The 15,732-nt window shown below is 50.3% G+C and overlaps 1 protein-coding gene across 22 annotated transcripts in view; it reads right to left on the bottom strand.

The window, feature by feature from the left end:
- The window catches only part of PTK2 (protein tyrosine kinase 2), a 118,666-nt gene that overhangs the window by 88,766 nt on the left and 14,168 nt on the right, over nucleotides 1-15,732 (bottom strand). For 11 of the 22 annotated variants that reach the window (XR_013959316.1, XR_013959317.1, XR_013959318.1 and 8 more), the window contains exons 1-2: nucleotides 7,523-7,815; nucleotides 6,287-6,591 (exon numbers count right to left, since the gene is read on the bottom strand). The exons of 4 other annotated variants lie outside the window; for them this stretch is intronic. Coding sequence is in view for 7 of the 18 variants with exons in the window: in XM_080646566.1 (XP_080502692.1) it covers nucleotides 6,287-6,386 (100 nt within the window). In the remaining 11 variants the exon portion in view is untranslated. Of the gene's footprint in view, nucleotides 1-6,286; nucleotides 6,692-7,522; nucleotides 7,816-13,651; nucleotides 13,741-15,732 lie in introns of those variants that run through there. 7 more of the 22 variants (XR_013959313.1, XR_013959314.1, XR_013959315.1 and 4 more) reach the window with 3 other exon arrangements.

Below are 15,732 nucleotides of genomic sequence, written 5' to 3'. Positions count from 1 at the left end.
TTTGAGGAACATCACAGGCCTAAGTGCCGGAACTCTCACCAGATGAAGGAGGCACTTCATGCCGGAGTGAAAGAGGGCGGGGAAGCAGGGGGCCGTGGCTTCGGGAAGTTGACTGGAAAGAGAAGTAAACCTCAGCCCATCCCCATCTGCTTTCGGGCTGGGGGATGAGGGTGGGGGACACAGGAGTGACATTTTGATTTTGGCTCTTTGAAACCTTTGAAGGAAAACTATAACCCCATAGAGAAACTGAGTCTTTGCAGTCCTAAGGAGAAGTCGATTTACTTTTGGGAGAAAGATTCTGGGGGAGGTGGGAAGGGGGTGGAGCGTTGCTCTCTGTCTCAGGGCACTTTGCAAAATCAAAACAGCCTATGGCAAGCACCCTTCCTGGAATGCAGACACTGGCTTGCACTGAGTGTAGACGGCCCCGGGGTTATTTCCCCAACGCTGCACACGTTTACCAGGCCTGTCCTACTTAGAGATGAAGCCACTTCATCCTCAGAATACTTTCCGTCCGCTTCCAGGTGTGGGAACAGAGAAGCGACTTGTCAGTGGCCACGTGACTGGTGCAGGGTACTCAGTCAGGCCAGGCAGTCCACCTGAAGACCATGCTCTGGGGACCACGCCCTGCTTTGCAGGGTTTGCTGGTTTCCACCTTGCTTTGACAACTTGTCACCGGCTGAGTGACAGCACTCTCCTAGCATCAGAGTCGTCACTGCGCTCTACTGTCCTTGGCCAAGAGCCAGCTGCAGTTTACTAGAGCTCCGCCCACCTTCTCACTCATTCATTTGTCCATGCCTCTGTAGGCAAACAATGTGCCACCCTCCCTCACGTTCACTAGTCCTACCGAAGTTTACGGAGTCCACTTCTAGCTAGGCCCTGGGACCAACGTGTGGGTGTGGATGGTAAATTTTATATACACACACGTCTATCTGCGTAAAATCCTGCCCGTCAGAGCTTCCGGCCTACCCAGGATACACAAGCACACTGATTTAATTACAGCTGTGTAAGGACTAACGGAGACGGACAGCTGTGGCTCGAGCCGCACGGCGTGTTGGAAGAGCCAGGGACGGCACTTCAGGGCTGCAGGAGGGCAGGCAGCCTGAGAGGCGGCCACGGGGGCGTCAACTCGGGAACCTTCAATCCAGAAACCCTTCTCCTTTGGCTCCAGGAAACGTTCCTGCGTCATTTCCTTGAGGCCTTTCCCCCTTTTCTCCCTGGGCTCTGCTTATTTGGATGTTGGACCTTCTGCATTTGCCATGCCGATTTCTTCCTTTGTCCTCCACTCCGCTTTCCATACCAGGTTCTGAGGCATTCTCCACACGACCGCCCAATGCTTCCCCGAACTGAGCCGGCTCTGCTCTGCCCCTCCCCGTGGCCGTGGTCTTGATGTGCTTTAAAGAACCCTGTGGGTCTTTGCCCCTCTCCTGGCTTCTGGAGAGGGCGCACTGCGATGTGACTGTTTGTCTCCTGCTCTTCGTTTCCTGCTGCCTGCTGTGTCCTCTCTGCTTTCTCCAGCTGTCTCTGTTTTGGTCTCATGCTTTGAAGGCAGAGGCTGTCTTTAAACACAGGAACCCTGGGCCTGAGGGAGGCCTGATGACCTAGAGACCGAGCCATCAGCTAGAGCCCCAAGTGTGAGAACTGCCTGTGCTCCTGGCCAGGCTCCTCAGAAAATGGTGTTTCCACCTCCCGCCATGGCTGGGCACAAGCCTCCTTACAGGATTCCAGAAGCCACGGAGAGAGAGGGTGCCTCATTTCACTCCGTCCCCAACGATGAGTACCAGAATCATTATCCTAGTCTTTAGTGTATGGGTTACCAGAAGTTTCCCACAGTGAAGTTTTTAAAACTTGCCCTAGCGGGTTTGGCTCAGTGGATAGAGCATCGGCCTCTGGACTGAAGGGTCCTGGGTTCGATTCCAGTCAAGGGCACATGCCCAGGTTGCGGGCTCGATCCCCAGTGTGGGGCATGCAAGAGGCAGCTGATCAATGATTCTCTCCCATCATGGATGTTTCTATCTCTCTCCACCTTTCCCTTCCTCTCTGAAATCAATAAAAAAAATTTTAAAAAACACCTACATATGTAGGCAAAGCACAATGGGGAATGTAATTTATTACAACAGCATTTCCATTGCTATGGCTTTGAGGACTTGCCCTGGCTAGGTGCACTCCTCAGAACACCAGACTAAATCCTCTCTCCTTGAGCCATTTACTCACTTTCTATGGGCAGGACCCCTCGGATCACAAGGCACCGTAGGATCACAAGACAGCTAAAACGTCAGCTCAGTCGCAGAATAAACATTTAAAAAACGAGCCCAACACGACCTCGGAGACTCGAACTGAACAAGCTGGAAATGCCACGGCAGAGGCACATCTCAGAGGCATCAGCAGTGCCATCTGAGCAACATCTGATTAAAGAGGGGACACCTCGCTTCAGAATGTTAAAAACTGCGCCTGGCCCCCCTCACCACTAGGAGACTCTGGTTACGAAGGTTCCTTATCTGTAAGTGCCAGCAGAAAACGCCCCCTGTGAGCTGAGAGTAGCGGTCAACAGGGGATGAGAGCCGCTGAAGAAGGGTGACCTGAATTCCCCAGGCCAAGCAAAGGGGCGTACTAAGCAGGACTGCTCTCTAAACGGAAATCGTCAGGCCCACCCCCTTCATCAGCGCTTCAGAAGCCCATCCCAGCCCGAAAAAGCAGCTTTCCGGTGACACTCACAGGCCACCATTCCTACTGACTGTCTCTGGATGTCTGAAATGTGTTACTAAATCCAAAACCAAGTCCGGCACACGTGGGCCTTTAAAATTCCCTCCTAAACCTGCCCTATGAAAAAATACGGATTCTTCAGAACTGAAAACACGCCACCAATATACCATCCCATCGTGAACGTATATAGAAGTTGAAATGCAAAGACTATGCAACTGTCTGGGATCCTTATCTTCTCCATGAGCCTACTTTAAAAAACAGTAAGATTTTTACAGTAAAAAAATGAATAAATTAATAGATGATATTCTAGCATTGCTTTGTCTCTTAAAAAAAACAGTTACCAAAGCAGACCGCGGGAGGTACAAACGCTGGCGTCAACCTGGTGAGCAGGCCCGGGTTCCTGCCCGGGTGTTTTCCATAGGGCGGAGACACATCTTTCAGTCTGTCTCTGGCCAATGGAAATATGCGGAAGGTGAGTACTGACATCCCCAAACTCATTATAATTTTAAACAAAACTAGGTGTGAAGAAGTCTCAAGTCAAAATCCGACTGAAACGTGTAGGGCCTCAAAGTCAGCTGGAGAGTCTGAAAAGGCGAGTGTCCGAAAGCTGGGCACGCTGCCCGGGAAGCGACTGCCCCGGGGGCCCCCCTCAACGCCGGCCTCTTGCGGCGGTGCGCTGCCCAGGACACCGAGAGCAGAAACCAGGCGGCATAAGCAGAGCTCTGGTTCGCAGCATCCGCACCCTCAACACCAACCACCGGGGACCCTCCTCGCTCTTTCCTGGCTGGAGAGCACCCCGAACTTCTTCCCAGACCAGAGCTGCCCCTTCTTCACCGAAATCCCTCCTCCTCCAGCCCCTTCCTCAACTCTCTGCAAGCCTCCGCTCTCCTCACCTCATAATTCAAGGACACCACCTTCTTTTCATTGTAAGTCTCACCTGCATTTCTTCCTAGCACCTCTGTAATCCTTCCCAGTGTTTCCACACAGAAAGCAAACACTGCAGATACTGATACGATCAAAGGGCTTTCTGCAGTCAGTCCTGGCTCAACCTGCGGACATGACGTTTTCTTCAACCCTCCGAATACAACTCTGCAAGACCAGGACACTGTGGTGCGGCTGAACTCGTTATAACAAGTCCTTTTAAACATGTTAAAATCTGATCTTCCGAGGGCAGGACCTAAGAGGGCTCCCTCACACCACACTCACAGTGCAGCAAACTGTATGACCGAGGAGACCCCAGGGTTCCGAGGATGCCTTAGGGTTCAGGTCAGAGCACACAATATAGGTCTGTCCGCTATTTTTAGCCTGTTCTAGTAAGTGTTTTATACGTCCTCCTAAATGGGGACGCTGCTGTTTTTTGAGGTTAATGTGACTGATAAAATCAAAGTGAGGTTTGGATGTCTGACTGCAAACAGATTTGTACCTTCTTTAGACCTGAGCTTTTTCATTTTGTATTTACCTAAAGCAGTAGCTTCTACACTTGACACCACCAATGCAGCCAGTTCCTGTGCCCCACCCATCTTTGCCTTTATCACCCAACAATGATCAGCATGAGGCCGAGCTCCCCTGCCTTCCTGTCCTGGCGACGAGAAGGCGCACAGCTCCCTGGGGCAGGAGCACGCTCAGCCCCCAGAAGGGGCCGGGGACAAGCTCCTTCGTCCCGAATGACCCAAAAGCAGGACCATTCCTCCCAAACAGCCTGTTCCAGCCCTGCAGAGACTGGCTCTGACCTGTCCCTCCTCCCGCCCTCTACTCACGTGAGCTCCATCTCCGGCCCAACCACAACCTCTTACTAAATGGTATTTCTGTTAAAAATGCCTCTATTCGCCAAAACCGGTTTGGCTCAGTGGATAGAGCGTCGGCCTGCAGACTGAAAGGTCCCAGGTTCGATTCCGGTCAAGGGCACGTAACTTGGTTGCGGGCACATCCCCAGTAGGAGGTGTGCAAGAGGCAGCTGATCGATGTTTCTCTCTCATCGATGTTTCTAACTCTCTATCCCTCTTCCTTCCTCGCTGTAAAAAATCAATAAAATATATAAAAAAAATAAAATAAAATAAAATAAAAATAAAAATGCCTCTATTCATTTGCTCTGTCAGCAAAAATAATTTTAAAAAATAGATTGCTTCAACTCAACTGCTTTAGGATGAACAAAAACACTGCAATCTCTCTTCAAAGTTCCTATTTCTAAAGTCACTGGGAATTTGTGAAAACCTAGCAGCTGATGATTTCACACCCATTGCTGCTGCGTCCGCAGGTCTGAGGTCCAGCCCAGACGTGGTGGGCGCGGGGCCAGCCTTACTCTGAAGGGTCAGTACCAGCAGGCGCTACCACACAATGGAGGCGGCTCCATGCAAACGCGCCCCAGCAGGTCTCGGAAAAGACCAAAACGTTCCACACGCACGGAACTCTGCCCCTGCACACTCATTACTGCTCATGCTCAATAATACTAGGCAGTCCTGAGGTTCCCAAACCCAGTTTTCCAAAGTTCCCAAACCCAAAGCCCTTTAACATTCAAGAGCTTGAATTAACTCGGCAGAATCTTTACTCTGGCTGTCTAATTATTTAACAAGGTGACGGGCGCTCTGTTCAGAGAGCACCACACTAGAACCGTCCTAATGTCATGTGTGTTAGATGCCTAGAAGCCTAGGGAAGAATCCACAGAACATTAGCGGGCCCTCGTAAAGGAAAGCCAATTTAACAATGCCACTGTGGTTTGGAGCCGAGCCATCTCCTGGTGGCACATGTCTAGTACCACCGCTCTTCGCCAGCACAGGAGCCTGCTTTAACAATATCTCCGAAGTGCAGTCCCCTAATGTTTAAAGAGTATGTTTTAAAATAAGAATACTTTCATTAACTTCTTCCCTACGGACTGGTCTCCAGGCTGCATATTCACTCCAATTTAAGCAAAGCAGCTAAAGGTTTTGGTCTTACTTCTGCATGAATTTTGTGGCATTTTTAACTTCTAAGCATGCTCCCCAAATACTGCCTTAAATATTATAATAAAAATGCTACATTTTCTATTTACATTTTTTATATATATAAAGGCCCTAACAACTGAGGAATGGAAAGCTGTCTATTCAGAGTGTTACTGACCCTTAATGATCAGCCCACCTTACAGTACCATGGAGTGTCCAGTTAAATAAATATACCATCTTTACAGGGAGTGAGGGTAACCAACTTTTAAAACAAGAAAATCCATGCTACTCTTCTTTTTCTATTGTCTTATTTAAGTTAAAATTAGTCTCATTTTTCTTTTAACATTTCCACATCATAGAACAGATATGGATGCCTTGATTAAAATACAGAATAAAACATACAACTTCAAGAGACATAGGACAGAGCATATAAAAAAGATAGTTTACACACTTAAAATGCATTTCCACAAAAGTCCTTTTACTATTTGAAAAGCTATCTAATTGGTTCCCTGCAGTAGCTGCAAACCCATGCCACATCAATGTTCATTTTCCCATCAATTTAACTGCAAATCTATTTGAAATAAATTCTACAAAACGCTTATCTACCGTTTTAGTGCAAAGTGTGAATGTAAATAAAATGTAAGCCAAACCGCGTTTTAGGTTATTTATACCTTTAGCCCAACACACTGGGAATGGGCTACAGCCGCTCTTCTCCATACAGCCGGCCCCTGCTGGTTTCAGGGCCTGTCGGCCCGCCAGTTCCAACAACATCAACTCAGCGCTACAAAGACCAAGCCCGGAGTCCGCACGCCAAGTCCCGGGTCAGCGCTCCCACAGCGTGTGCTTCCATCCGCGAGGAGACCAAGCTTCCCTGGCTCCTTCTCAGAGCGCGAGGCACACTCGGGAGGTGCTGCTTCTGGGCAGCCCGCAGCCGCTGAAGAATGCCTCTGCTACAGTCTCCTCCTGCTTCCGCAATCTGAAACAGACCATCCTGGCCAGATTAGGCCACCGAACAGAAAGAAACCAGCCAGTAACCAGTAACGTGAGCCCACGGGTCTGTGTTCCTAGATTCATTCAGGGCAGGAGGAGGGGAGAAGGGAGGAGGAGGAGGAGGGAGGAGGGGAGGAGGGGAGGAGGGGAGGAGGAAGGAGGGGAGGAGGGAGGAGGCAGGCCAGCAGCCAGCCCCTTATTAATATGCTAATCTCAGCCTTGGTCAGCTCGTCCAGCAGCCTGTTGACACAACGGCCCGGAGCCCAGCACTGAGTGAGCTGAGGATCAAGCCCCACAGAGCCCATGTCTGCACAGGCCACCTCAGACCACTGCTGTTTTCAAAGTCATGCCTTGGGCATTTTCCAGCCTAATTCGGACCTTACAGTTAAAATAATTACCTGGATAAAATAAAAATCATTTTGAAAACAAAATCCTTATTGTCATTAAAAAAAACAGGCTGTAAAATAAATATATGTCCATAGGAACCCAAATCTTTTTTAGGTAAAATATGTTTCCAAATTGATACTTTCATAGTAAGTTTGTAAATGTATAAAACTATCTAGAAAACATACAGAAACAGAAATTTGAGGGTGCCAACTTGTTTCAGAATTAGCTTTGAGGAATCTCGAGGGATCCAAATGCTCGGTCGCCTTTCTTAGCTTCAAAATGTAAGACTCTCACACTGGAGAAGCAGCGCGGAAACAAGCTTACTAGCAATGTCTTAAAATGAAACGCTGCTGACTCATGCATTCGAGCTGAGAGAGGGTCAAGGCCATCTCAGAACGCAGCCATCTCAACACCCCACGCAGCAGCAGGGTCACAGCAGCCAGGCTCCTGAGCAGAGGTTCCAAATATACAGTCATTTTGTTAGTAGCCGATCCCACGAACTAACAAAAAAACCAAGTGCTTTACTTAACTGTGAACGTGACTGAGGCTTTACGCGTTCACTGCCTTCGGAAAACGAGCTGAGCCAAGGCTGAGAACAAGAGGCACATCTGTGTCCGGGGATGCCCGCGCAGTCTGTCTCCCTCCTAACACGCTGCTCTTGATGATGGCTCTGTCTCCACGCTTCACAGTCAGGCTCCTAACCGCAGCGAGGCTCAAGGGACCTTGTATGTGCCCCAGTGAAAACACATCAGTCACCAGGGTGAACTCTGACCCAGGCAACACTGGGAAGAAAAGGGGCTCCAGAAAAACACAGGCAAGCAGGCTAGAAAGAGAACAGAAGAGACAGCAGACAGATCAATTCGAATACATGAAACTGCGCCGGCTCCGCCACTTCCGAGGAGAGCAGGACGTAAGGCCTACTGCCGCCCTGGAGTAGCAAGTCTGACGTCCGATCAGACCCCTGAGGCCGCGGGGCTGCCTCTGAACCAGGAGGTAGGAGACTGCACAGACTACCCTCGCCACCTGAAGTCTCTCGGAGCTAGGACTCTCCAGAAGATAAAGCCGAAAGCTCCTCTCCTAGTCCCGGACGTCCTGCTCACTAAGTGCGGATGACATCTCGTTTTCACGTCTTCTCAGCGAAAGCGGGGCTAGCACATGGGTGAAGACAGGGTCCCACCACCAGGAAGAGGTCACTGAGCCCACCCGTGACCCAGGAAGCCAGGCGTCTTCACACACACCCGCCTCAGGAGGGACATGAGCTAAGCAGCCCCTGTGCAGAGAGGGGCTGGCGCGAGCAAGCGAGCGAGCGGTGGCGGAGGCTGGGGCAGAGGCTGGGGCGAAGGCAGGGCAGTGGAGGCTGGGGCGAAGGCAGGGGCGGAGGCTGGGCAGTGGAGGCGGGCGGGGCCGACATGGAGCTTTACAGGTGTAGAAAGGGAGTGTGGAGAGTGAAGACGAGACGAAGCCGGTCTCTGACGCTGAAGAACCAGTGAATGGCAGCTTTCTCCACCCCGTCAAGCTTTGGTGATAGCCAGATATCACCTCCAGACATACAAGGGCCTGAGTGGCTAGAAAGACCACAGATAAGGAATCACAAATCCCTCCAGGCCAGGAAGCAGACCCCGTGGAAGCAGCAGATGGAAACGTTAAGAACCAATCAAGTCACTAAGAAAAAAGAGCAGAGAGAGAGGTGGGGGGGAGGGAGGGGAGACAGGAAACAGGTGCCACCACCACAGGACAGAGCGGCTCGCCTGTGCCCATGCTTTTATATAAGACCATCCCATCACTGAGAAGAAGAAACTGAGATTCAGAACGGTCGAGCAACTTGCCCGCGGCCAAAGAGCTGAGCGATGCCCCGGGCACCAGGCAGCTTGGCGGTGTATCATCCTCGTATTTTCTTCTTGCCAAATATTAAGAACTTATGCTTTTCAATTCCCCAGCCAGTGACATCTTGAAAAGAACTGGCACAGCCTACAGTTAATGCAACGTAAGTAAAAAAGGTAAGCAGTCCTTCATGCTTTCTGACTTACGAATTCTATATGCTAATTTATAAAGGTCAGCATTCATTAAAAGTTCTATAATTTTTTTTAAAATCCTCACTCGAGGGTATTTTCCATTGATTTTTAGAGAGAGTGGGAGGGGGAGAGACAGAGAGAAACACTGATGTGAGAGAGACACATCGACAATGCGCCCAGACCAGGGCCCGGACCGGGAAGAAGCCTGCAGCCAAGGTAAGTGCCCTGGACTGGAATCGAACCCGGGACCCTTCAGCCACAGGCTGATGCAATATCCACTGAGCCTAACCAGCTAGGGCAAAATTCTATGATTTTAAAAACAAACTCTTTATAGTATCAGTATAGTTAAAAGCAACTCTGCTAAGTCCTACTTAACAGGTCTCAATTGAAAGACTTTTCTTTACAAAGAAGATACTCAGACACAAACCTTAGTCATCCTGACGTCTGTCTCCTGGCGCAAAGCATCCATCAGCAGAACCCTTGAACAGCACGAGGTTAGGGGTACCAACCCTGCAGAATCAAAAACCCACACACAGCCCTGGCCAGTCTTCCCAATGGTTAGATCATCAGCCTGTGCACCAAAGGGTCATGGGTTTGATTCCCGGTCAAGGGCACATACCTGGGGTGCAGGTTCGATCCCCAGCCTTAGTCAGGGTGTATGCAAGAGGCAATCAGTTGATGTTTCTCTCTCACAAAGATGTTTCTCTCTCTATCTCCCTCCCTCCCTTCCACTTTCTCTAAAGAAAGAAAATCCACACATAACTTTGACTCCCCCAAAACTTAAGTGCAGTCCTCCTTCAGTATCCACAGGGATTAGTTCCAGAACCCTGACAGCACGGCCCCCAAGATCCAGCATGAGAAATGCTGAGTGAGTATTTACCATCCTGAACCTCCATTTGTCCACGCTTAAAACGAGGATGATGACAACAGCTATCACTTACTGAACAGCAACCACGTGTCCGTCACAAAGGAGTAAAACAGCCACACTGATGACAATGCCAACACAATGACAAGGACGAGATAATGATGACACCCAGCTCCTGTTTACTGCATGCCAAGCCCTGTTCTAAGTGTTTTCACAACATTGACTCATATAGTTTTAACAGCCAGTCCCAGGGGGTAGATTCCATTACCGATTCACAGATGAAGGAACGGGAGCACAGAGAGCTAAGCGACTTGCTCAAGGTCACAGAGCTTCTAAGGAGCAAGCTGGGAGGACTCCGCCTCGGCAGTCAGCTCCATGGTCTGTGTTCCTCGCCTGTTCTCTCCATTGGCACTCCCAGAGCCAGGGAGGTCCAGGATGCTGTAATCCACGTGGCATGTGAAGGGAAGGAGGAACAGAGTGATGAAGTACATACCCACGACGACAGCTAATTGGTCAGAGGCAGAGCTAGGACAGGCTCCAGCACTCGGACCCCAGCCAGACCAGACCACACACTTAACCCACCACCGAGTGTCGCCTACCTCGCTTGCTGCCAGGTCTGCAGAGCGAGTCAGGAAGAAGGCCCTGCTCGGCCTGTGGAGGGTGACTGAGCCAGGGAGGGCCACAGGGACAAAGGAAGAAAGAGCAGAGACGCGCCACAGCAAGAGCCCGGGACAGGCGAGCTGCTCCCGGGGGCCTACACAACACCCACATTCACCAAACCCTGCTCTCAGGCGACAGTCCCCTGGTGACAGCAATCCCGCCCCAGCACAAACGAGACGAAGCCATCGCCGTGCCGGCTGGACTCGTGGCTGGTGGCAGAGAAGCGCATCAAAACGCCCAGGAAATAAGCACGGCACGGAGGGAAGCCGGAGGGACGCCGCACCGAGGCACGCGCCACCCCAAGGCAGGGGATTCTGGACGTGCTCTTAGCTACCAATCCCGAACCGGGGCAGAGGCTTTCCCCGGGCTGCGAGGTGCTCCAATCGGGCAGCACCTGACCATTTAGTCAGGGACTGCCCTCTTTTCCCGTAGACTGTCAAATTTAAACATGACGGCAGTCAACGTAACACTAGCCGTCCGGGCTGAATGAATCAAAATTATACTTTGTTTTTGTCAGGTCGGCAAAAAATGTGACATATGTTTTGGTGTGTTCCAGAAGGTCAGTAATGAGTGTATGTGCCATGAGATGGAAAAGGCTGAAAGTCACTGGGCCAGAGCACTTTCACAGACACTAATTAGCGGCTATCTAATTGTTTCACCATACAGGACATCAAAGCTAAATTCCAGGCTTAGAAACTACTGGGAGGTTACTTGTCATCAAGTTTAAGAGAAAAAAAAACAGCCCTGAAGCTGTCAGATGCCACTTTAGTTTTTCAAATATACTGGGAGGGGCGTGATGACACAGTGCATGCCAAGGAACGCCGCAAACATTTCAGCCTAACTATGTATGTCATAAAACAGAGGGCTTTTTGTTTTTGATCAAAATAACACAAACATCTAAAGAGAGTCAAGTAGGTATTGACTTTAATGTTGACACTGCTCAAATAAAACTTTATTTTATTGAACATGCATGTACACACCTAACTAACTTGAGCATTTCATCCATTTTCTTTTTTACCTATAAATCCATTGTATCCCTGGTGTGACCACTCACCTTAGCTAGCAAACAGCACCAGCATCAGAGGACTGCGCCTCTCTGTCAGATCCGGAAGCAGAGGGACCCTGGGCTGCCTGTGAGAAATGGCTGGGAGGCACGCTGTCGCAGGAAGGCATGCTGGTGTCAGGAGGGCCCCTGGTGGTGAATGGGAGTCCCTCCTACACCTACATTTCTCAGCCAGGAAGAGGGAAAAATCAACACTACATTTCAAACCATCCCTTGTGGTGGCTTAAAAGAGCAAACTGTTTCTACAATCTGACTCCGTTCTGTTTTCCAGAAACAGCAGCAGCATCTGGTGCGGACCATGCCTTGCTCCAGCGGCAGGAGGAGACGTAAGTAACTTCTCTTTCCGAACACAGCTACACAGTGGCCGCTTTTCTTTGTCTGCTGCCCTCCCCCCCCCCCCCACACACAGTTGGTTTTGTCTTATTGGTATTGACAGATACTATTCCAACTTAGCAGGAAATTTATGCAGTAATTTTTATAATTCTACTCAAAATTTTTATGATGTTAAAACCAACCTCATACTTATTCAGATGATCCCTATGTAAAAAACAAAACAGAAAATAACTAGTGTTGGCAAGGATGTGGAGAAATTGTTCGGATCTATTAAGAAAAGGGAACTTACTTTGTGGTAAGCATTAAACAGTCCTTTGTTCAGCATTTAATGGAAACTAACTGTGGCTTAAGCAGAAAAGATGCAGAGATGAAATACAATCTTTGCCCTCGAAGACTCTCAGAACAGACTTACCCCCAAATACACAAAGCACACTGCTGAACAAAGAAACACATCCTATGGACTGGGAGGAGAGTTCCACAGGGAAGCCAGGAGCTGGGCTGTGACCTGCTCCCCCCGCGGCACCATCACACCGAGCCCAGCGCGTACACAGAGCAGGCCCTCCCGCAGCCAGGACCGAGAGGGGACTGAAAAACAGGAGCCACGCTTCCAGGCCTCGCTAGGAAACTGAACCTGCATGACACAATTTCCTCTCCCTCCTACCTAGTCTCTGCAGGAACAGAAGAAGGTTTGGGGGAGAAAGAAGAACAAAAAAGGAAAGTGAACGGACCCTCAAAAGGAAATGAAAAGAACAGTCCAGGGCCCTGCCCCTCGGACGTCCAAGACAAAGACACTGCCAGAGCCACGTTCAGCACAAGTTATAAAGCACTCTGAATCTGGGCCCATGAAGTCCGAGTTCATGAGGCTTTTACCACACCAACAAGCTGGTAAAACACCCCAGCCAGATTTACCAATCTTCTATCAGCTATCTGTCCTCCATTTGCCACTAACGCACAGAAAGAGCAGTCTGCTCAGACAAACTAGGACAGAATCTCGACTCTACAACTTGCCACCTGTGAGCAAAGACAAGTTCCAAACTAGCAAATCACAAAACAGCCCATCTCTCCGGGCTGTTTTCCTCGTTAGAATGGGGAAGACCCACGGAATCGCCGTCGCTACTGGGTGTGAGTGCTGAGCACACTGCACACGTCTCACAGCGTCTTCCCCACCGGGCAGGAGGCCCCAGAACTACACGCTCTGTCCGAGGAGAAAGCCGGGCTTGGGTGTCAGTGAAGAGCTCCTAAGCGGGGCCCACGTCTGCGTCCCAGGCCCACGAGAATGGCTATTAGTAGAGAGCACACACGCGGAAGCCACGGAGTGTGCATCGAGCTTGGCGGTTACTAACTTGGTAACCTTGAACCCTGTGTACCTTGGTTACGCAAGTATGAAATGGGAAAAGTGACCCTACTGCCAGGTCACTGTGGGGACGCAGGCAGTCGTTGTGACTGAGCATGTTCACTGGGCCCCGGGCACTGCTCTAAGGCGCGCTGTCACTGGACGAGCAGCACGGTGCCCGTTATGATGCTGCTGCCTACCTCAGAAAACGCGTGTGAGGTGTGTACACACAGAGGGCACTACACCGCTCACCTCGCACTTCTGCCCTCCCCTGCTCTGCAAATCAATGCCTTTGGTCTGTTCTGCTGTGCGTCACCGTCACCCAGGGCAGGTGAAGGAAAACCAAATAAAACGAAAAACCACGGCACAAGCGTGGAAGAGAGGGATACTCACGGCCAGGCCCCGCAGCTCTGTGGAGGAGTCAACGACCGTGTGCGGAAACACTAGCTTCTCGCTCCTCCTGCCATAGCCGCCAGGAGAACCTGCCAAGAGAGACTGCACGTAAGAGACACCTTAGGGCGCTGTGTTCTCAGAGGCCTGCTGTGGTCACCACCCAGTCAGCTTCACTACCACCTCTCTCCGTGGAATGCGGGGTAAAAAACCTGACGTCAAATTCCTGTCTTCAAACCTACATCCTGGCTAAGACAATACATGTGAAGTAACTGAAAACTACTGAAACATATCAATAATCACAAATTAATATGGCAATACAATATACAGATCTATTTCACACACACCCCCCACTAAAATTATACTAAAGAGGTATTTTTAAAAATTATTTTAAAACAGCACAGGGAGAACTGAAAGGAAAAAAAGGAACAAAAATTTTGGAAATTATAAGAAAAGCTTAGTTCTAATTCTAACATGGAAGAGAGAGACCAAAACAAAGGAAAAGAGCAGGAGAGCCCTAACCGGTTTGGCTCAGTGGATAGAGCGTCGGCCTGCGGACTGAAGGGTCCCAGGTTCGATTCCGGTCAAGGGCATGTACCTTGGTTGAGGGCACATCCCCAGTGGGAGGTGTGCGGGAGGCAGCTGATGGATGTTTCACTCTCATGGATGTTTCTGACTCTCTATCCCTCTCGCTTCCTCTCTGTAAAAAATCAATAAAATATATTATTTTTTAAAAAGCAGGAGAAAAAACGTGGAGGAAACCCATTATACAAAGACTGGAAGCATATAAATGACTGTACAGGCCAAGAAAGCCAGGCCCACGCCAGTGGAACACGGAGAACCGCTGCGGGGCCCAGCGGGGCCCCAGGAGGCTCACCTGGCCGCACCACAGACAGAGCTGGGGGTAGAGGCTGTCTGGGCCGCAGCTAGGACTCAACACCATGCCTCCAATGTGACTCTCCTCACCGGACAGAAGGCTGGAGGGTCATTCCCTGAAAAAGCTGTGTCTTTGGACTGAGGCACCCAGCCCAGCTCTACAAAACAGAGGTGGAGCTCATCCCGGTCCGCATGTAACAGTGAAGTCTCCAAGTCCCCCCACCCATGTCAGAGGGGAGCAGGAAGGAGACAGGAAAGAGGTGGGAGGGAGAGAAAGGAAGAAAGTGGAAAGAGAAACTATACAAACTATCAATCACCGTTTCAATCATGCATTTTGTCTCTAACATTTTCCCTCCAAGCATCCTATCTCAAAAAGCCACTGGAGAAAGTCGCCACCAAAATGTGAGGAGCAGAAACAAATCTGAGGAAGACATGGGGCACAGAGCACATGAGCTCCAACGGAGCAGAGCTAAGGACAGGGAATCCCCAGGGTCAGGGGGAGGGGGGCTCTGGAGCCGCAGCTGTGCACCAGGAGTGGGACTGAGGCCCAGCTGGAGCAGGCCGGTCCAGAGCAGGGTGTGGAGGCTGTCTTCACCTAGCTCAGGGGTCGGCAAACTCATGAGTCAACAGAGTCAGATATCAACAGGACAACGATTGAACTTTCTTTGGAGAGCCGAAAACCGACTTCTGCGCGTGGGCCACGAAATTTCAATCGCACTGTATGTGCGCGCCCGCACGTGGCATTTTGTGGAAGAGCCACACTCAAGGGGCCAAAGAGCCGCATGTGTCTCGCGAGCCGCAGTTTGCCGACCACTGACCTAGCCCAAAGGCACTGCGCCATCTCTTTACGGGGATCCACTGCTGGGTGATGTACCCTACCAAAACAAGCAGTCGGCCAAGAAATACAAGGATGAGGTAACATAAACCAAACCCAGCTCTGGAGAAAGCCACGGGATGAGAGCACAGGAGTATCCGGACAACCGGGTGAATGGCAGAGGAGCACCCGGCCCGGCAAAGAAGACAACAGAGACCTCTAGGAAAGTGTATCCCAGAAATACAATGCGAACAGATGAGTCTGTGTGGCTGACTTTATGGGAAATTGGGTAACAGGCTATCAGAAACCATGGGAAAATAAGCCATAGGTAGAAAGAGAACTAAGAAATGGGGAACGGAGCTGTCACAGAAAGGTGACTACCCATCCCACCACC

The sequence above is a fragment of the Plecotus auritus genome, assembly GCF_963455305.1.
Source record: "Plecotus auritus genome assembly, chromosome: 11".
Lineage (NCBI taxonomy): Eukaryota > Metazoa > Chordata > Mammalia > Chiroptera > Vespertilionidae > Plecotus > Plecotus auritus.
The sequence above is the reverse complement of the archived record's forward strand: the minus strand, read 5'-3'. Positions and strand labels throughout refer to the sequence as shown.